Source organism: Micromys minutus (assembly GCF_963924665.1).
Source record: "Micromys minutus genome assembly, chromosome: 6".
Lineage (NCBI taxonomy): Eukaryota > Metazoa > Chordata > Mammalia > Rodentia > Muridae > Micromys > Micromys minutus.
In genome coordinates, this window is record NC_137975.1 from 65503772 (window position 1) to 65525576 (window position 21805).

Genomic DNA, 21805 nt, shown 5'->3' on the forward strand with positions numbered 1-21805 from the left:
AGCAGAATCAACATGAGAACTGAGCTAGAGTGTTACCATGACTTATCTGGATATACCAATGTATAACCAGTGCAATGTGAAAAGTCCCCATTGTGAGGCTTAGAGTTGGTGGCTTTGTTAGAGCCACTTTGTGGCTGCTGTCATCTCTATTTGAGTGGAAATACCTCAAGTAATTGGCATTGTTTATTTTACACCACTGTTCTTTCATTTGCTCTGGTTGGCACTCAAGTATGCGAGTGTTACAACTCATGCCTGAGATCTCTGTATTTGGGATGTGGATGAGGGGGGGTCAAGAATTCAAAGTCATCCCTGGATACATTTAGTCTAGCTATATAAGATGAACCAAACAAACAAAGCCTATCATAATTACTTCTTTCAATTAAAAAAGTAAGCATGGTTATTTTGGAGAATTTCATATTGATGTATTCTGTGAATATATATCACTCAAAATAGGCATGTTACGGAATTCTACTTAGGGTTGGAGATATGGCTCAGTGGGTAGAGCACTTGCCTTGCAAGCCCAAGGATCTGTGTTTGAATCCTCAGCACTTATGTAAAGCTAGGCATACTGAACAAGAGACCTTACCTCAAGGTAGAGAGCAAGGACAGACAACCACAGTTGCCCTCTTATTTCTACATGCATGCTGTGGTGCACACACATTCCACACATGGGGTTACCACAAACGGTATCCTATTATTCCCAGGGTGACTGTTAACACAGGAGTTGACATACTAGATAACCTGTAATATAGTTTTAACAATTTTTTGGTGTTGGTCTTTAGTTTTTTTGTTTTGTTGAGACAGGGTTTCTGTAAAGCTCTGGCTGTCTGGAAACTTGCTCTATAGACCAGGCTGGCCTTGAACTCGAGATCTGCCTGCCTCTGCCTCTCAAGTGTTGGGATTGAAAGCATGTACCACCACCCGGCACTTGTTTTTTGTTTGTTTTGGGTTTTGTTTTGGAGGCAGATTATCTCTTATGTTGCCCTGGCTACCCTGGAACTCGCTATGTAGAACTGATTAGCTTTGAAGCCTTAGAGATTCACCCGCCTCTGCCTCCTGACTGCTAAGAAGGTATGTGCCACGTCTTCCTCAGTGTTTTATTGCTGTGAAGAGACACCCTGATCATGACAACTCTTATATAAAGAAAACATTTAAGTGGGGTTTGCTTACAGTTTCAAAGGGTTAGTCAGTCATCCTCATAGTGGAGAACATGGCAGTAAGCAGGCAGACTCAGTAGCCGAGAGTCTGCATCGGGTCCAAAGACAGCAAGAAGAGAGAGTTCCACTGGGCCTGGGATGCACCCTTGAAACCTTAAAGCTCACCTCCCGTGACACACTTCCTCCAACAAGGGCACACTTATTTCTTTTTGTTGTTGTTAAAATTTTTTTAAATTATTTTTTTGTATGCATATGAGTACACTATAGCTGTCTTCAGACACACCAGAAGAGAACACCAGATCATTACAGATGGTTGTGAGCCACCATGTGGTTGCTAGAAATTGAACTCAGGACCTCTGGAAGATCAGTCAGTGCTCTTAACCACTTAGCCATCTCTTCAGCCCAGGACCAAACATTTAAATCTATGAGTTTCTGGGGGTCATTCCTATTCAAACCACCACAGCCTCCATGCCCATTTTAACAATCTTCTAAAAACAGTTTTCTTTCTCTTTTTTTTTGAAGATGTATTTATTTTATGTATATGAGTACACTGTAGCTGTCTTTAGATACACCAGAAGAGGGCATCAGATCCCATTACAGATGGTTGTGAGCCACCATGTGGTTGCTGGGATTTGAACTCAGAACCTCTGGAAGAGTAGCCAGTGCTCTTAATCGCTGAGCCATCTCTCCAGCTAAATACTGTTTTCACTGGACTTGCTGGCACACACCTCTGAGAGGCAAAGACAGGCAGATCTCTTTTTGAGTTTGAGGCTAGCCTAGCTCTTAACTGAGGACCTAGGTTCAGTTTCTAGAACCTACATGGCGCTCGCAGCTGTCTGTAACACCAGATGCATGGCAGACACCCTCTTCTGGCCTTTGCTGGAATTGCATGATGTGATGCCCAAACATACATGCAGGTAAAATACCCGTGAGGTTTTAAAAATGAATGATACACAAATTAGAAATAAAATAAGGCCATTCTGTTCTTGCCTTGACTTCCCTCTGCTCCCTTGAGATGTACTCAGTATATTAAATTATATTAATATAAACAATATTCTTTTTTCTCTTAAAGTTTGTGTTTGCTTAAAGGTATTAAAAATCCAGAGCTGGGCTGGAGAGTTGGCTCAATGGCTAAGAGCAATGACTGCTCTTCCAGAGGTCATGAGTTCAATTCCCAGCAACCACGTGGTGGCTCACAACTATCTGTAATGGGATCCATTGCCACCTTCTGGTGTGTCTGAAGACAGCTACAATGTACTCACATATGTAAAATAAATAAACCTTAAAACAAAACAAAACAAAACAAAAATACCTCAGAACTTCACAAGTACCTAGCTTAGCTGCTGCCTGCATTCCTAACCCTAAAAAACAATACTTAAAAAAAAAATACCCTCATGATTTGAACTTTTATTTTTTTATTAGGATTTTTTTAAATTAATGGTTCAAGTCAAATCAAACTGCTTGTGAGTTTTTATATATCCAATTGTAACTTGTTTCCTGAGCCTAAATTTGTGTAATGCAATATTTTGTGATTAGGATTAGAGATAAGACCTTGCATTCTGCAGAATCATGATTCCATTATTTCTGTTGTAGTCAGTCCATTTAATCAGACAATTTGTGGTTACCTTTTTATCTTTCTACATCATGATATCGGCAGGTAGCAGAAGGACATGGGCCAGGTTGCCAGATCTCCCTGTGATTATGGGGACAGTAGTCAATGAATATTTAATGCATCTTGTTCAGTGACAAAAAAATACATTATCAAGTAGGAAAGGAAGAGGGAGTTTAATGACCAAATTCTGTAGAGAATGAGAAAAATCTTTGTAATATTAGATTTAACAAAAGAGTGTTTCTGAGTCTATGTTGAGATTGATAAATTATATAGAAAGAAAAACAGTTACATAAATCTGATTCTTTTTCTTTATGCCTGTGTGGTTAAATCTGATTCTGTTATTTTTTTTCTTCTTGGGTGGTTATAACTAAGATGGAGAATATTACATTACCTGAGTGAACTTGGAGGAGCCAAGGAAAGGAAGAAGTTGTTCTTCTCTTGAGTAATTTGTCCAAGTTCTACAAATTCCAGGCCAAGTGCATTCGTAGGGGCTAACCACCCAACCGTGTGAGGTGGAAGCGACTTGTGCAGGAACTTCTCTGGTTGGGGAGTCACTGGTGCCGAGCTGTAGGTGAGTAGTGAGGTTGAGTGCCTTACCACTTGCTCCTGGCAGATGAACGGTCTCCTGCTGCGCAGTATGTGGACCTGCTGCTGAACCCGGAACGGTACACTGGCTACAAGGGCTCCTCAGCATGGAGGGTGTGGAACAGCATCTATGAAGAAAACTGCTTCAAGTAATTGAGGGCTGGAGGGGAGAGGCAGGCCTTTGTTTCTGTTGGAAAGGCACTACATGTACGTTAAACCATGTCACAGCTGGGCTTTGTGCTCTTTTTCAGGCCTCGATCTGTTTACCGTCCTCTGAATCCTCTGGCACCCAGCCGAGGTGGGTTTTCCATACGTTTCATGCTTTTTCTAGTTGAAGAAAAACAAAGCAGCAATTTTATGTTTTGCTTAATTTTGGTGATTAAGGCAAGCAAGAGTTGATAGGCTTGGATGTCTTCTGGAGTTCTGTGCCAGGTCCTAAAGTAGAAGCTTGGTGTAGGACAGATGAGAAGATGTGAGTGGTCTAAGCATACCCCAGATTTCCTGAGGAATTTAAACTCTAGAGGTCAGGTCCTGCCCTACAACAGGAAATTAAGAAGCCAGAGAGTGAGGACCCTGTCCCCATGTTTTTAAACACTAGTTCAAGATTACTCTCAACCTTCCTAATGCTGGAACCTTTTAATATAGTTCCTCATGTTGTAGTGACCCCAACCATAAAATTATCTTTGTTGCTCCTTCATTGCTGTAATTTTGCTGCCGTTATAAATTGTAATGTGACTATCTGTACTTTCTGATGGTCTTAGGTAATCCCTGTGAAAGGGTCATTCAACCCCAGAGGGCTCATGACTCAAACATTGAGAAACAGTGTCTTAGTGATGTGCAGCCACAGTGGAGAGTCAGGGGCTCATCACAGCTTCTCACAGTGCACACAGGCTACCTGGGAGCCAGTTGAGCACACAACATAGGGGGCTGTGCCCCACCAAAGACCCATGTAACACACTCTTTGAGCTTCCTGGGGTACCTACCTGTGGACCGTGCTGTGCACTGAAAGGATGCTGAGAATGCAGACAATCTGGCTGCCCTCAACACTGCTCCAGTCCCTGCACTGTTCCACAAGGTGACCAGTTACCAGCCGGCATTGTTTTTATGGTTTGTGTGAGCCTGAATTATAGTTTTGCATTTTAAGTTTAGTTCACTTGATGTAAATGTGGTGGCAGTGCCACCTGCCACTGTCTTCATATAAGAACCTTCATGTTTAGACAGAACTCTCAGCCCAAAGCCTGTGACACTGAGGTCATAGTGCCCAGATACCTCTAAAAACAGCTATTTAAGGTACATAGTAGCTAGTGTGCTGTTCAGATGGTGTAGCATGCTGTAGTTAGTGGGGACATCTTCATCCTCTTATCTAAGAGCAGAAAGTTCCTGAGATTGACCCCATAGCTGACCTACAAGTCCAGAGTTCAGGTCAGGACTGAGGTAAAAAATTGAAATTCCTATGTAGATTGGTGCCTTTTGGCCTGTGGATCAAATAGACGTGAAATAGTTGATAGATGCTGGCTCTATCTAGGCAAAATGGCTCTATCGTCTCCAAACTCATTCTGAAACTTTCTGGCTGGGACTATGAACAGAGTGGTCATAACTTATTTTTTTATGTCTTTTGCTTCTTTTACATCATAACTTTGGTTTTTCAACTTCAATGTCTTGATTATACAAAATATTAGAAAAATTGAGACACTGTGGAAGCTATATAAAGGACAAAAGGACATCCCTCCCTCTTTTGTCCCCAGTTACAGTTAAGGAAGGCATTTCTTCAGACCTTTCCTGTGGTTACTTTGTTTCAGAGTAGAAAATACAATTATATTTTTAAACAAAAGATGCCAGATACAAAGAAACACATTGTTTCCATTTACCATACGTTAAACAAGAAACTGGCAGAAAGAGCAGGAGGGAACGAAATCAAGGAGAAGAAGGAAGAAAAGAAAACCTGAGACAAACTTTTAAAGACAGACCAAGCAATGAGGCACAGCTCTGCTTCTCACAAAAGCCAGCAGGCCTGACTAATGGTGCTGGTGGGTTCTCTACTGACGGAGGGCTCTTCTGCTCAGAATAGTCCTTCAACTATTCCCAAAGAAGTGTCAGCTCTAGGCTTCTGGTTTTCCAAAAGGTTTTAAGCAACAGAGCCTTTTCCTGAGAAGGAAACTGTCCTGTCAGAATCTGTCAAAGGCAACAGGCAGAACAACAGCGATGCCAGCTCAGCCTTCAGGCCTCTCCCACTCCAGAAGGATGTCCTCGCTCTCTATCAGGCCATCTGGGAAAAGGATAACCATCGAGAAGATACCCAGCATGGAAACGATGCTGTCCATAGAGGTGGTGTTCATGGGACTGAAGACAGTTTGTGTATCTGATCAGCACTGAACTTGGCTGCCTCTAGCCATCTTAGTTGCTTCCTATGTTTTAACGTGCTGAAGATGGAAATCCCAGGCCTGTGCACACTAACATTTCAGCACAGCTACCTCTCCAGCTCCCCAGAGTCTCACTGAGCTGCCATTCCAGTCTAAAGCTCGGCCCAGACAGTCCTTGAACTCAGTGAAGGTCCTGCCCTCAGCCTCCCAAGTATCTGGGATTATGGGCCTGCGTTCCCAGGCTCAGTTCCTTCTCCCTTCTTAGTTTCTTCTTCTCTTGCACCATCCTCTGTCTGTTTTATAGAGTGTGAAAATCTTGTACTCATTGGCCTGTGTTTTGTTAAGAACCTTATTTGCAGGATGCTTGCAACAATGATCAGAGTTCATAATACAGTAAACAGTTTAATAGTGAAGACTAGTTTTGCATTAATCAGCAGGGCTGGAATCAGTTGGTAATGTCTTTCTCTTTTTTTCTTTTAGGAGAAGATGATGGTGAGTTGAAACTCTTGTGTTTACTTTCAACCATGAAAGAAATTTTATTATTAAATATTTATTTTCTTAAGAAAAGAAGATAGCTTAGCCTTTTTTTTCAGAAATGAATGATGACTGGTAATAAATGCAATTTTTCTTAATATAAAGTTGTGTTATGTTAAGAAAACAAAAGCATAAGGGCTGGAGAGATGGCTCAGCGGTTAAGAGCACTGACTGCTTTTTCAGAGGTCCTGAGCTCACTTCCCAGCAACCACATGGTGGCTCACAACCATCAGTAATGTGTTCTGATGCCCTCTTCTGGTGTGTCTGAAGGCAGCTACAGTGTACTCATACAAACAAAGTGAATAAATAAATAAATCATTTTTTTAAAGAGCATGAGACTTTTTAACCTAGATGTTTAGTATATAAAGTAGGTCCACTTTCCAAGTTTCCCATCTTCTGTTAACGAAGTCTTGAGTGTTGGTGGTAAGACTCTTGCTGCTAGTCTTGATGGCCTGAGTTTGGTTTTGAGGACTCGGATGATGGAAGACAAGAGTTGATTCCCTCTAGTTGTCCTGAGACTTCCACATTGGACAGGCATGCAAGAACCTCTCCTCCCACCCACATTCACATGGACAGTATATTTTTAAATCTACCTGAAGATTCTGAGAAGATGTAGCAAAGTTATTTTTAATCAGAGAATTTGTGACCTTTTTATTTTCTTATTGACTCTGAAAGTTACATTTTCAGTTTTCAATAATGTGCTTAATTTCATAAAGACTATTTTCCAGCATTTGGCTGTAAAACAGCCAGAAAATCACTCCAGTCAGTTTCTCCTTACCTGTGTCCAGTGGCATTATGCAGAATGAGATGATGTATAAAATGCATACATTCTCTCTGTGAGTCAAGGATGCACAGAGGAAGACAAATGCAACACACAACCAACACAACAACACACAGAAACTCAGGCACACAGACGGCCCCACCAGCAGGTGTAAATCCAGTAAGGGTGAAACAAAGCATCCTCATGCATGAGAAAAGGATGAGAAAATTTTCCTGGGAGAAGTGGTCTTTAAGATAACTTCTGAATTAAAGGAGCAGGTGTAGATCAGTAGAATTAGCTAGTGTGGGCTTGTTGGAATAGCACAAGCCTAGGAACTGAGAAAGAAGTCATGTGTCCTGTGTGACTTGTTTGCAGTGGGAAGGACTGAAATCATCTAAAGGGATTAAGGGTTAAGAGGCCACATGGAAGCTTTTGGGAGATGCCAGCTGAGGTTGGGTAAGTGTGAGAGCAGCCATCCTTAGCCAGTGTAGGAGCGCATGGCTGCAGCAAGCTGCCTGTAGGGCTTTGGGGGTGAGGCAGAAGAGCTCTCAATGTTCATCCTAGAGACTGGGCAGCGCCTCTGTGGCTGTCATTCTCTCAGGAAGTACAGCAGCACTGCCCTTCCCTCCCCGGCTCAAAAGCTGGATTGTCAGCCAGGAATAGCTTTTAATGACGAGTATGTACATTTATCAGCAGTGGTTGGAAGGTCTGTGTCATGGAGAGCAGCTAAACAGATCAGTTCTATACAAATTTGTATCCTGAGCTTCTTTCTGTGGCCAAGACATTTTAAAATCTCACCAGTTTATAAGACCACAATTGCTAACTCTGGTCCTCGTGCTGTGCTGTAGAACTTACTGCTGCTGTGGATGGTTCTTACCACTGTCCTCTCAGCCCCAGGGAGATGTCTTAGGTCCCATACATGCGAATCACAGTCACTTCTAAGTATCACATTGAAGATTATCCTTTGAAGTTTAGTCTCAGATAATTGAGGAAACACACCTACCTTGATTGGCTTAAGAAAACTAAGTAATTATAACTTAATTTTCATATTCGTGGTTTGCTGGAATAATTAAATACTATGCTTGCTACCTCAGACAGATTGTTTGTGTCTCTGCTTTTGAATTTAAACCTTCAGAGAATAAGGTATATTTTAGTATCTACACTGTATTGTTTTATATATTTTAATAACCAAAGCATCTATAAGAATACTCTCCAGAACTATTTAAATTGTCAGTGGGTTTTTCTAGACACATATGCCCATTTTACTATTTAGTCTAATGAAGTAGACATTTCTAGAGATAGTCCTCAAATGATCTGATTTATCATTTATACATGAATATTTAAAATGTTTTAACCATTTTTTTTGTCTTTTTAAGGAGAATCATTCTATACGTGGCTAGAAGGTAAGCTTTATATCTGTTTGATTCGCTACACAGCTGATGCTTAACAATGTTTGAAAGGAAACAACATGGTTGCATTTGTTATATTTTGTGATAAAATTATGTGAAAATCTTGAGGATATTGGGTAGCCAAAACCCAGTACCAGATGAATACACAGGCTAAAAGGATCATTAGGTGTTCGTAAGTGGCTCCTCAGTTTTACCTGTCTTACCCACATTTTACTAGTAACTAGCGAACAAATCTACTTTCTAAAGTAGAGATATTTCCCTTAGTAAGGAAGCACTTGTGATGCAAAGCAAGACAAGGTAAATTAAATCAGAAGGCTGTGTACATGGTTGCCCATGTCCAGTGTCTACACTGTCTGATGAGAAAGCAATATAGTCTGCAGTGCACTTCCCATTCTTCATGTGTTCTGTATTGGAAATATAAAAGTTATTGAATAAAAGCTCAGTGCTCCAGGAGTTCAACAGCTGTGGCTAGTAACTGGGAATATGATACTTTTGAAATCATGTTATACTGTTTTCCATTAGTGGAAGATTAGCAAGCAGAATGATAGAGAGAAATCATTGTTTGATAGCCATAAGCCTCCAGCAGTATCAAACTCTAAGCAATCAATTCTGTTGGTGGTTAATTGGTTGTTTTTTCTTATGAATATAATTTATTTGTTCTTAGTCAACAATGTATATATATTTATTTATGCATACATATGTATTTGTCATAAGGTGAACATGCATCAATATTGTTATGAGTTGTGTTGGAAAAGACTTTTAGTAAAAGATGCAAAACTTAAAGTCTGTTCTAGAGAAGAACACTGTGGAAAGTAACTAAGATCAGGATTATCTGACACTTTGACGCTGTGATATGATCCCAGGGTCTACAAATGTATGGATTGCATTTATAGATATTTTTGGATGCAGGCTACCCATGGGCTGGACACTTCTGACTGAGACTCAGAGGAGAATGGAGTCTCTGTCAGAGTTTAACCTTAAGTTCTCTGCAGCATCTACTCAGTGCCCTGCTGCTTGGAGTCCCTGCGTGTGTCCCAAGGGCACTTCTAGCAATAGGCAACTGGCTCAGCCTTTTCTGAGATGATAATGTTTGTCTTCTGGAGCTGAAGTGTGACGGCAGTTGTGCTGCCACCTACATGTTGGTAGAGATGATAGCAGTAAGAATTGAAAAGAGCCAAGTGACAGTCAAAGGCACTAGTAAATCTAGCCCTCTTGTGAGAGACATGTTTCCATATACTCAGTGTCCCCTAAACCTATTGCTGAAAAATAATTTGAGTGCCATTAAATCTAAAAGAGCTGTCCCTAAAGCAGGTAGTCTGATTTGATGTGCATCATTAGGACTGGAAGTTGGTGGGATTGCCTTTGTAGATCGTCCTGTGTGTTATTTCAGAGCAGGAGGTGAAAGCTCTGGCCTGCTCCCATACACACCAGGCTGAGCCAGAAGGTCTGCAGCATTCCCTGTTAGTGTTGTGTATCTATGTGGTGCAGTCAGTTGGCATGTCTTTGATGTCAGCATTTTGCTTGAGGTAGCCCAGGTCACAGAATTAGTATTTCTGCTTTACCTTCCTTGCTATGCCTGCTCTATTCCAGCCTATGGGCTCTGTGAGCTTTGCAGGTAGGAACTCCTCTTAGTTTCCCAGGGCCTGGGTTTTAGGCCTGAGAATTTTCATGAACTTGGTTTACTTGGTGTTCCTTCTCTAGACTCTGGCCATTTTATATGACAGAAGCACTGCTTATACAGCTAGGTTGGAAGAAATAGAAATTGAACTCAAATTTGACCAATTGCTTGATTTTGTATTGAAGGAAATTTTCCTAGAAGTTAGTACTTAGTATTTTAGCAAATCTTTTCATTTTATATGTAGTTCTTGTTATAAACATTTTAAATTGACATATGCTTTCTGAAGAAGCTACAGAGCAAAATTTGATCTCTAAATTTTGGTCTCTATAACACTTTGAATTGGAGAATGAGATCTCAAAAAGAATTGTTTTCCTAGTTTAAGGATGTTTGTTTCAGAGCCATTTGTGGTAAGGAATAATGGTCTGAGAGCCCTTGATAGTATCCAACAGTAAGCCACATAAATGCTCTTTAAATTCAAATTCTCCAGCACATAAATGAGACTGTGCCCCAATGTCTACATTTCCCAGTAGAAAGGATATTTTAAAAAGCAAACAAAGCCTGTTGGGTGGTAAAGAAAAACTGCATCTAATGATTCTTAAATACTATACTTGTTGCATTTGCAATGGACCTGAGTTTGGTTCCTAAACCACATGGCAGCTCACAACCATGTGTAACTAGTTCTCTGGGCTCCAGTATCCTCTTCTGACCTCAGCAGGCATCACACATGCACAGAGTATGCACACATGCAAACAAACATTCATGTGCATAAAGTAAATCATAATTTAAATGTATTATTCTGCATTTTTATTTATTTTTAAATTTTCTATAAAGAATATTCATTCAAAATGTTTCTTCATGTGGCATAATAAATACAGTGTGAATTACCATGTTAGCCTTGGTGTTCTGTTTATCTTTTTACTTTAGTGCTGGGAGTTGAGCTCAGGGTCATGTGTATGCTAAGCATATTCTAGGCTACTGAGCCTCACTCCAGGCCCATCTTAGTCATTTTCAAGCAGTGCACGTATAATGTATATTACTGCAGAAGAAAATCTTATGAAGGAGCAGCAGTAGGGAAGGACTATGGGATTATGTTGGTATTTGCCGTAAATTTTGAGCAGAAGCCTGTGTGGGTTTAGGAAGCTACATGAAGTGACTTTGTATCACACCCTTAAATTCTGTACCATGAGACTTGTTTTATAAATACTCTATTTTTTTTTTTTAAGTGTTAAAAGTCCTGGGAGTCTGTTTTCTAGGTTTTACTTCTCTGTAAGTAGAGTGATATGTCATTAGAGGGAAATAGCCCATCACAGGGCAAGAGGCCATAAAGGCCCTTTGATCTCCACAAGGTAGAGTTAAAGAACACAGAGGGGTGGCACAGGGATGGCTGAGGCAAAGCAATGACTTCATCCTGATAGTTGTGCATAGTGCATCCTTAGTCTAAAGTGCAACCTGTGCAGCTGCTTTCTGGTAGCCTAGGGACATCTGCATCCAGTGTTGGGGCCATTCTCAGGGGCCAGGCCTTTCTGTCTTGTTCTATGATCAGTTTTTATCATGTTCATTTAAGTCCACTCTGAAACAAGAATCTTATGCTTTCTACTCAGTCTTCATCTAATTGCCTATACCGTTATCTCCTGATTTGTTTTTATTATCTGTGTTACCTTTATGTCAGGGGACCAACATAGCTGATGAAGTTTTTATATACAGAACAATTTATGCAGCTCAGAGTTTGAGAGGGTTCACTCTATGGCTACTTGGCCCTGACCCTGTGAGCAGATCATGATGGAGGGAATGTGTGACAGAGGACCGCTGTAATGAAGACAGGACCAGAGAGTGACAGGAAACAGACATGTAGACTGTTGCCTCCCAGCCCCCAACCCCCGCCTGCAGAAACAGTACACATTCCAGCCATAACTGTGTCCTTGAATATTAACCCCAAACCCATGTACTGACTGTTTTTGATTGGATACTTTGTATCTAATGGGCATGGGCTCTTCTTTCCTGTTTTTCTGAATAGGTTTGTGTCTTGAGAAAAGAGTCTTCTATAAGCTTATATCAGGACTTCATGCCAGCATCAATTTACATCTGTGTGCAAATTATCTTCTGGAAGGTAATCAGATTTTGTAAATGGAGACTTTTTACTTTTTAGATATAAAAAGTATTGGAAAGTAAAACACATATTCTGCAGAGCAAAACAAAAACCTTTTTACGCTAAAAGATAATGTATTTCTTTTTCTTCTCAGAAACCTGGGGTAAACCTAGTTGGGGACCTAACATCAAAGAATTTAAACGCCGCTTTGACCCTGTGGAAACAAAAGGGGAAGGTCCAAGAAGGCTAAAGAATCTGTACTTTTTATACTTGATAGAGCTTCGTGCTTTGTCAAAGGTGGCCCCTTATTTTGAGCGCTCAATTGTTGATCTTTATACGGGTAACTTGGAAGATGATGCTGACACCAAGACCCTTCTGCTCAGCATCTTTCAGGATACAAAGTAAGACCTGGCTTTCAGTGTCTTGGAATCCTCCAGTGCTCAGATGATACGGAGCAAGGTGTGATAAACAGCTGACTAGAGGTTAGGAAAGAAACACAGCAATAGTAGCATAGTAGTTTTCCAGATGCTGAACAAAAAGCTTCTCTGAAGCTTGGCTGCAGAAGTATTTAGACCTGAAAATAGGCTATGCACTTTTTAATACAGAATTTAAGATTTTTCTTTAGCATCAAAATGCCCCACCAATTTGGTAGTACTTCTGTTACTGTTCAAAGTTGCATAGTCTCATAAGTGTAAGCATTACAGCGAACATAGAGGTAGTTGTCTTAGGGTTTTGCTGCAGTGAACAGACACTATGACCAAGACAACTCTTGTAAGGACAACATTTAATTGGGGCTGGCTGACAGGTTCAGAGGTTCAGTCTGTTATCATCATGGTAGGAGCATGGCGGCATCCAGGTAGGCATGGTGCAGAAGGAGCTGAGAGTTCTACATCTTCATCTGAAGGTCACTAGGAGAAGATTGACTCCCAGCAGCTAGGAGTAGGGTCTCAAAACCTACCCCCATAGTGACACACTTCCTCTAACAAGGCCACACCCACTCCAACAAGGCCATACCTCCTAATGGTGCCACTCCATTAGGAGTGTATTCAAACTACCACCGTAATGGTGGTGGTGGTAGTAGCAGCAGTAGTAGTGTTAGTAGTGTTTCAAACATAACCTTTTAAAGCTTTCTTAGCCTGTAAAACACAGTCTCTGGTTGTTAAGCATGAAGAAGAAGGTAGATGGGAAGGACATAAATTAAACTACATATTAAAGTGTCTACAAATATTGAGTGTTAGCATACTTGGAGATTGTTTTTCACTTTTAAATAATTTTACTAATTTCCTTAAAATATTGCATCTTTAAGATAATGCAGCCTCGGAATGACAACCCTATAGGAAGACCAAGAATGTTAACTAACTTGGACCCCCGGGAGCTCTCAGAGACTGAGCCAGCAATCGAAGAGCATACATGGGCTGGTCTGAGACCCCCACTACACATGTAGCAGAGGACTGCCTTGTCTGGCCTCAGTGAGAGAAGATATACCCAATCTCATTAGACTTGATGTTTCAGGGAGTGGGGATGCCCTGGGGGTGAGGGGTGGGGTACTATCTCAGAGGAGAAGGTGGGAAGAACTCTGTGAGGGGGACCAGGAAGAAGGGCATCATTTGGGTTTAAATAAATAACAAAAAGAATAAGATAGTATAGTCTTATAAATTACAAAGTCATATATAGTTTGCTGTATTAGTGCATATGTGAACTGTTACTCTCCTATATTATAAATAAATAACACATTTAAATATTTGTAGGACTACAAAATTCTAACAAAACTCTTAAGACCAGTACTTGGATTTTTCATTGGTAACTTACTAACAGTCTTGTCATTCCATCAGGTCCTTTCCTATGCACTTCGATGAGAAATCCATGTTTGCAGGTGACAAAAAGGGGGCCAAGTCATTAAAGGTAATTGAGGGTAATGTGGAAACTACATCTTAGCTCATCCACACTTCATTTGTCCTACATTTTCATGTGAGTCTGATTAGATTTCGGTATAACTTGAGATCATTGTTGTTTGAGAACCTATGACACAGCACGGCATTAGGAATTTACGGTAGCGGTCATTCTACGGCCAACGTTCTAAATCAGGTTTTACTTTAGTTACCTTTTCTGTTGCTGTGAGATGATACCCTGACAAACTAGATTTGAAAAGCTACTCGGTGTAAGCAACAGTTCAGTTCTTACAAGTAAAGCCTTACACTGTTAACGTTCTAAGCCTTCATTAAAGTGCCTTCTTAGTGAGATGTGTTGAAATAATGTGCAATCTCTGTTAATGTCTGCTGTTTTAATATACTATGTTGTGCTATACAAATTCAGATCGTTTTAACTACTGAAAAACATGTTACTTGTGAACCTTAGAAATTTACATGTGTAATTCGACCAAATGTATCTTAATTTCAAAAGTCTAATTCAGATTCTTTTGCACACCAGGAGGAATTCCGGCTACATTTCAAGAACATCTCCCGAATCATGGACTGCGTTGGGTGCGATAAATGCAGATTATGGGGAAAGTTGCAGGTGTGTGTTATCTTCTCTCTTCACGCTGTTTATAGATTCCCACTGTCTGCTTCAGTTTTAATCATTGAATTAGTGTTTGGAAACAGGCAGATCCAAGGTTGGCTTTTCTCTATGATGGAAAGACTTTACTAAACTGCTGGATATCCATAAGTAAAGACGTTTTTGTATTCAGCATCTTAGATTTTCTTTGTATAAAGTAAAATGCGCAAGTCCTAAACATCTTTTTTGGGACATGGTTTGTTTCAGTGGTAAAAAGCTGCTGAGCACAAAATGCACAAGTTGTGCAGGGCAGGCCTGGATGTCAAAAGTACAGAGGATTGCTTGATTTTTACCTCTTCTTTTGTTGTTGTTGTTGTTCTTGGTTTTGTTTTCAAGACATGGTTTTTCTGTGTAACCTTAGTTGTCCTGAAACTTTCTTTGACCAGGCTGGCCTTGAACTCACAGAGATCTGCCTGCCTCTGAACTACTAGGATGAAAGGCCTACACTGCTGCCACCCAGCTCTTATTTTCCTACAAAGATGAAAACAATTACACCCCCAGTACTACAAAAAAAAAAAAATAGTGCTTTCAAGATTACAAGTCAAATACTGTGGTTCTGATAATAAAATAGGCATTTTAGTAATGTGGAACAGGAACATCTTCAACAAGCATCAGGTTGCTCGGCTTTCCTGAGGTGTTGTCTATGTGTACGTGATCTGTGAGGGATCAGACACTGCTTCGTGCACGGTCCAGCACTGTGCTATAAAGCTTCGTTCATAGGATTTGAAAAAAATTGTCTTTGTTTTTATTTATGGGTGTGTCCACAGAGGCCAGTAGGGGTGTCAGATTTCCTGGAGCTGGAATTACAGGTGGTTATGAGCCACTGGATGAAGAGCAGTATTCCCTGCATTCCCAGCTGCTGGCTGTCTCTCCAGCTCCCTCATGTGGGGTTCGGTGTTCTCATTGAGCAGTGTTTCATAGTAGCTATTGTATAAAGTTAACTGTAAACTTGTGACTATTTTCTTCAGACTCAGGGTTTGGGAACTGCTTTGAAGATACTATTCTCTGAAAAAGAAATCCAGAAACTTCCGGAGAACAGCCCATCTAAAGGCTTCCAGCTTACGAGACAGGAAATAGTGGCTCTTTTAAATGCTTTTGGAAGGTAAGCTGAGGCCTGATGCCTACAGGTTTCAGTTACTGCAAAGATTACCTTTCCCCCTAAGATATGCTTTGGTTTGGTTTGCTAACAGAAAGATAAGGTGCTTGCTGTTATGACACACACTCATAACCCCAGCATCGAGGAGCTGAAGCAGACAGATCATGAGTTCAAGGCTAGCATGGCCTATGTAGTAAGGACCTTGTCTCAAACAAACACCATTGTTCAGTATGTCAACCTCCAGGCTGACAGCCAAGTTCTCCATCAGTCCCAGAACTGACAGTTTGCAGCTCCAGTACTTTTCAGTTTGCTTTCTCAGTTTCATAAGGGAAATAGTCTTCTAGTAATCTTTTCTGTGGCTGGCTCCTGCCTGCTGTAGTTCAGTAGTTAGACATAAGGAAAACATGATTGGGAAGTTTTAAATAATTTGAATTTACCTACAGAAATATATGCAATGTCGGGATATAAATGTTGGGGTTTCTTTTGCCCTTGAAACCCAAAGCTTCATGACTTGTTAGTCTTGATGGGTGTCCCAGCATTTCTATCTTAAATGAAACTGTCAATGTTCAGTGTTTTGGTTCTTTTAGATTTTTTGCTTCCAGGCGATATAGCTCAAGGAATATTGGCTATTTGAAGTATGTGCACATCCTGCCATCTGTACGTTCTAATATGCACTCATTTTCCTCCTATAGACTTTCTACAAGCATAAGAGAACTACAGAACTTTAAAGCATTGTTGCAGCACAGGAGGTAATGAAGACTTTCCTATGTCTTCACAGACATAGCGGACTGTATGAAGCCTTTTAGCCTTGGACACTGAGCAAAGAGACGAAGTGTCTAAGACTTCAAGAATTCTGAACTCTTTAAGAGAAAATTCAAATGTCCACTTGAATATTTATGATCCTTAATAGAATATCAATTAGAGATATTTATAAATGAAGTATATACTTTAAAATTGTAAGTTATACTAATGCCATGTTTGTTTCACATTTTGTTTGTATTGTATTACCCTGCATTCCTGGTTGAACAATTTCAAATGTGTCTATCCTGAGAAGATTATTCAATCTGCTATAGAAAAAGAACCAGGGAACCAGTGCTGCCTAGAGCTGGTCCCAGTGACAGAAACCTATAAATGGTGTAGTTAGTGTTTGAGACTTGCCTAACACTGTGTGTCATGCTCTGTAGTACAGGGCTGTCACTGTAATGAACAGGCCTTTCAGTGACTAGTGAGAGGTTCTGGATGACTTCCCAGGTCTTCACCCCTGTTAAGATGTTTAGTTGCTGTTGCTGCTGTGGTTTTGGCCTAAAGGGACCTGCCTTGTTGAAGGTGGGTAAGTGCCCTTCCGTGCTCACTTGGCCTAATGTACCCCAGGCTGGCCCAAGAGTGGAGTGTCCTTTACCTAAAGCCTACAGCTCCCCTTCTGACTTTTCTCTTTGTTCTTCTCCTAATTATAGACATTTTCAGTTATGAAAAGCCCTATTTAATGGATTTTTCTTCTTCACAAAATTTGAATTGGATCCTATGGTTTTATAATGCTAATTGGATTATACACAAATTTTGGTGTTTTAAAGTAAGCGTCTTAAATATTTGATTTTGAACACAATCTATGCAATCCTCTACCTCTTTTGTGTGACTCTGGTGAGATGCTTCAGCATGAGTGTCACTTCCTCCCTGTCCCTCATCTTCCCTTCATCCTGGATCAGCCATCCTTCGTGTGACTTAAGACAGTGGAGGACTTTGAAGGCCCTAGACTGTCATTTTTTAAATCTGGGATTTAAATTCTTTAAACATTTTAAATCTTAATTCTTTTAAAGGTGGCAGTGTACAATGGGATTACTTGAAAGGTTCTTATCTGTGTGAGAGTAACGCAGTCCAAAGGCTCGCTTCTCCTTAGATTCTGTCTTTCTGAAGTAAACAGTAAGTGCTCTTAAATCCACATCTTATCTGCCAAAGTCTGAACTATGTTCCTTGTAACTTCATGGTGTATGCCAGGTTAATTGGCTCACTCCCCTCTTAATGCCTAGTCTTCCACTATAGATGTGTGTGATGGGGACTGAGGCCTCTACCGTTATTTCTGCTCCTAATTTCTAATCTTTATAAACCTGATGTTTTGTTGATCGTGGTGAATTTTATAGGTTGGTTTTTTTTTTTTTTAAAGGATTAAAGTTTTCCTTTTTCTTTGTTTTTTATTTTTTGAAAGAGTTGCAAGTGTTACCATGTGATGGGGACGGGCCACTGTAAGACAAAAAGTCCAGAAAGTAAATGCCAGAGACCTTGCTCTAGTCCATCAGTGGGTTCTATAGTGCCCATTTAGAATGTAAAGAAATGTGGAAATTTGCACTTTGTCTATTTTTACTTTACATGCAGAGGTTGTTTGGAAATGTCACTCAACACCACTGCAGTTAGATGCTAACTGTTTAATTGTTTAAACTATTTCCTTAAGGGGGAAATCTTCATTTCCACTTGCTGAATTTTTCTTAACTGTGATTTGTTTCAAGCTTAGGACACACAGAGTGTGTTCTAGGAAGTGGAAAAAGACGGTTCTAGAATGTCCTCAAGGTTGTAACAAATTTCTTCAGTAAGGGAAGTATTCTGAGGTTGGTATCCAGTAAATTAACTTTTACATGTTATGGTGTGCTGGTGTGTGCACTGCTGACATCACCATGACATCTGAGGACTGTGGAGACTATAGGACTGTTTGGTGACCCTGGTGATGAGTCTGTCTGCCAGTACTGTCACCTGTGTGTGGGGGGGGGGCACTGCTTACATTGTGAGATTGCTTGTCAGCCTACTGACAAAATGCCTGCTGTTTCTCTGGGTCTCATCACCTACTGTAAAAATCTAGCACTTGACCGCAAGACTGAAATGATTGTACCTGGTGCCATAATCAATGTGAAGAGGAAGTATTTTCTTTCGTGGCCTTATTTCCTTTAGTGGCATCCATGTTAGGCAGATTTTACATACTAAAATGGTCGATGTTCAGTACTCCACCTGTTTTGGATTATGTGGAGACCAATTTTGAAACTTGACAAGTCAAATATTGGGCCCCATGTATTTTGGGTATGAAATGCTCTGCCGTGTTTCTTGACCCTGCTAGGTGCCATGGTATATAAGGAAGGACAACTGTGCTGATCTTCCTCAGCAGTGCCTTCAGCTGGACACCTGAAAGCAGTTCACAGTAGGCTTCTCAGCAGTTTGCAGACTGAAGTTCCTGAAGAAACCATAGTTAGTCACCAAAAGGCTCAGACCAGGTACACGCTGACATGGAAATTCCTTGGTACAAACCAAGTACATAAATCCACATGTCCTTTATTTGAAATAACATCCACAGGTGCAGCTTTGAGTTTTCTGAGCAGAATTCCAAATAATTTGCTGTTGTACCCACCAGAATCTAAACCATGAATTAAAACACATGTTTCTGCAGTCTTTTGTTTCTTTGTTTTTCCCCTCCTCCATACCAAGTGCTTCTTATGAGACTGTGATTAGAACTTCTGGGTCAGGGAGAAAACAGACTTCTGCATAGTCTAAGGGGCTCTTCTTCCAGTCATGACGGCAGTCTGACCGAGTGCTGAGGACTGCGTGCAGCAGCGCGCACTAGGAGGTAAGTCCGGGTGTCTCCTAAAGCACAGAGACAGCTGAAGGCTGAGACTCGGCCAGAGCTTTCTATTCTGCTCTAAACTCAAGGGGCAGAGCCCAAGCCACCACCAGAGCCTGTGCTGACAACTGCTTGCATCATTGTTGTATTGGCCTGTTACGGTTTGATCAAAATGTAGAAACACTTGTACTGATTCATAGGCTTAAAAAAAATGCTTGTTTTATTTAACTTTCCAAATAGGTGGAACATTCACATGGTTAAAAAATACAATATATACTAAAACTTCATCTTCCCAGCTTCCCAAAGTGCACACACATGCCCTCTTCCTCTGGCCTCTTGTATTTCCATCCATAGCTCCCCTTTTAAAAAGTATGCCAGCAAATAGAAATGCAAGGCCTTATTTCTCTGTCCGTTCTTATTTTACTTGGAGTAATATCATACACGCACCATCTGCTTTTTATCACCTAATTATTTCAGTGGCCATGTATCACCCCATCGCCCTTTCACTCCACTTGTTGCTTGGTGTCCTTACCATGGCTATGCCAGGATTTAGTTGAGTGGTGCCGTTCTTGAGCATTGGAGTTGTTTCTAGACCTTGTCCACACTTCACATCACATATGTATATGTACATCTAAGTATTCAGAGGTGAAAGACCACACTCACTTGTAGATCTGAGGTACTGACGCGGACTCTGCCCTCCCCAGGCACTAGCTCAGTTGATAGACACCTGTGCTTGCTCACCGGCTGCCTCACTACCACAGACAGCGTTCAAATGCTAGATTTGGACATTCTGATAGAAGGTAAATTTAAAATGTTCATTCTTAAACCTAAATGTAGAAAATTAACAACTAACTCTTAATATATTAAGGAGTCCCTTGAATTCGCTTAGTGCTCTTTGAGCACTGAATTCACCTGTTAGAAGTATTAATTCTTCAAGTATGATGAGCTGTATATTCTCCCAATTTGTTACGTGGCTGTGTTCAAATGGTTTTACCATGCTGTTTATGGTCTGATTTCCTATACCAGCTCTTTGATAGTTTCTGTATCAACTCAGACTGTCTTCCTCACTTTAGACCAAGACAGTAATCCACTGGCTTTTTTTTTTCTGAAGAGTTGACAGCTTTGCTTTTTCATTTCTAAATTCTGATCCTTTGGATCCTAGTACAAAATACAGGTTAAGAAACCAACCTAATTTTACATAGGTGGTGACCTTCTTGGTTCTGAGCCGCTACTCATCTTGTCCATGACTAGTTCGAGGGTCAGGTATCTTGACACCTTTATGGACTTAACTCTTTATCTAGGTTCTGTTTCCATTTCATCAGTCCAGTTTTATATATGTACCAGCAGACATTGTTTTAATTAAAAATGTTTAATATTAGTCCTTGGTCTTATGTTGTGATGATGCAATATTTAAAAAACAAAATTGAAAAACTTTCATTCTAAGAGACTGGATTAGAACTTGTGATGGGTCTTACAGCCAGGGTTAGTACTCCCTGAGGTTACTTATGACTTAAGATGTTATCCTACTGTGTGCCCAGCTTTTAAAAACAAAAAAAAAACAGTATTATCACCCTTACTTGCCCATGGATTTCCCTGTGCCTAGCTGTAATTTTTTTTTAAGATTTATTACTTATTTATTTAATGTGAGTACACTGTAGCTGTCCTCAGACACACCAGAGAGGGTATCAGATCTCATTACAGATGGTTGTGAGCCACCATGTGGTTGCTGGGATTTGAACTCAGGACCTTTGGAAAAGCAATTGGTGCTTCTAAACCCTGAGCCATCTCTCCAGCCCCACCTAGCTATAATCTTAAGTCATGTACTCTTCCACGTCCCTGACCAACAGTAATGAATGGGTGTCATTTGCTGACAACAGCAAACAAAGAAGTTGAAAGAGATCTTCTATGAATATCCACCATGAACGTTGAACACAACATTTGAATATTGCTTGATAAACAATAGTGTTTGAAATACTGTTATCTGGGTCAGTTGGGGTTTATTGGAATCTGCGATTTAATCCCTTGTAAAACTCTGTTAAAGATTTCTGTTAATCCCTCTCATTCCTTCTCAGTGTTATGCTTTCTGGGCTGCTCAATGAAGAACAAAGCCCTTTGTGACACATGGGGATAAACTTACAAGATCTATCCTCCAGCAGGCACAGATTCAGACTTATGTAACAGACACAGAGGATGAGGACAGAAACAGGGAACATGAAATAGAAAGCCAAATCTGAGCTCACTCTTGGTTAAATGACACCAAGGGGAAATGCTTTCTTTCCTTAATGTGACACCAACACATTATTGGTGATTTGGAATTTACAGTGAATGTGTTCAGTGTGACCAACACTCATTCCTTCCCAGGCACCCTTTTATTTTTCCTAGATACTATTTGACTCCACATGAGCTTTGAAAGAATCCTCATAGCATGACAGAACTGTTT

The 21805-nt window shown here is 40.5% G+C and overlaps 1 protein-coding gene across 1 annotated transcript in view; it reads left to right on the forward strand.

Annotated features, from left to right (window-relative positions):
- Positions 1 to 19017, forward strand: part of ERO1B (endoplasmic reticulum oxidoreductase 1 beta) — a 37706-nt gene extending 18689 nt beyond the window's left edge. The window contains exons 7-15 of the mRNA XM_080918181.1: positions 3383 to 3503; positions 3606 to 3667; positions 8388 to 8411; positions 12050 to 12142; positions 12276 to 12522; positions 13954 to 14023; positions 14549 to 14635; positions 15643 to 15776; positions 16463 to 19017. Of these exons, the coding sequence (XP_080774307.1) occupies positions 3383 to 3503; positions 3606 to 3667; positions 8388 to 8411; positions 12050 to 12142; positions 12276 to 12522; positions 13954 to 14023; positions 14549 to 14635; positions 15643 to 15776; positions 16463 to 16523 (899 nt within the window). The 3' untranslated portion in view covers positions 16524 to 19017. The remainder of the gene's footprint in view (positions 1 to 3382; positions 3504 to 3605; positions 3668 to 8387; positions 8412 to 12049; positions 12143 to 12275; positions 12523 to 13953; positions 14024 to 14548; positions 14636 to 15642; positions 15777 to 16462) is intronic.
- The last annotated feature ends 2788 nt before the right edge of the window (positions 19018 to 21805 follow it).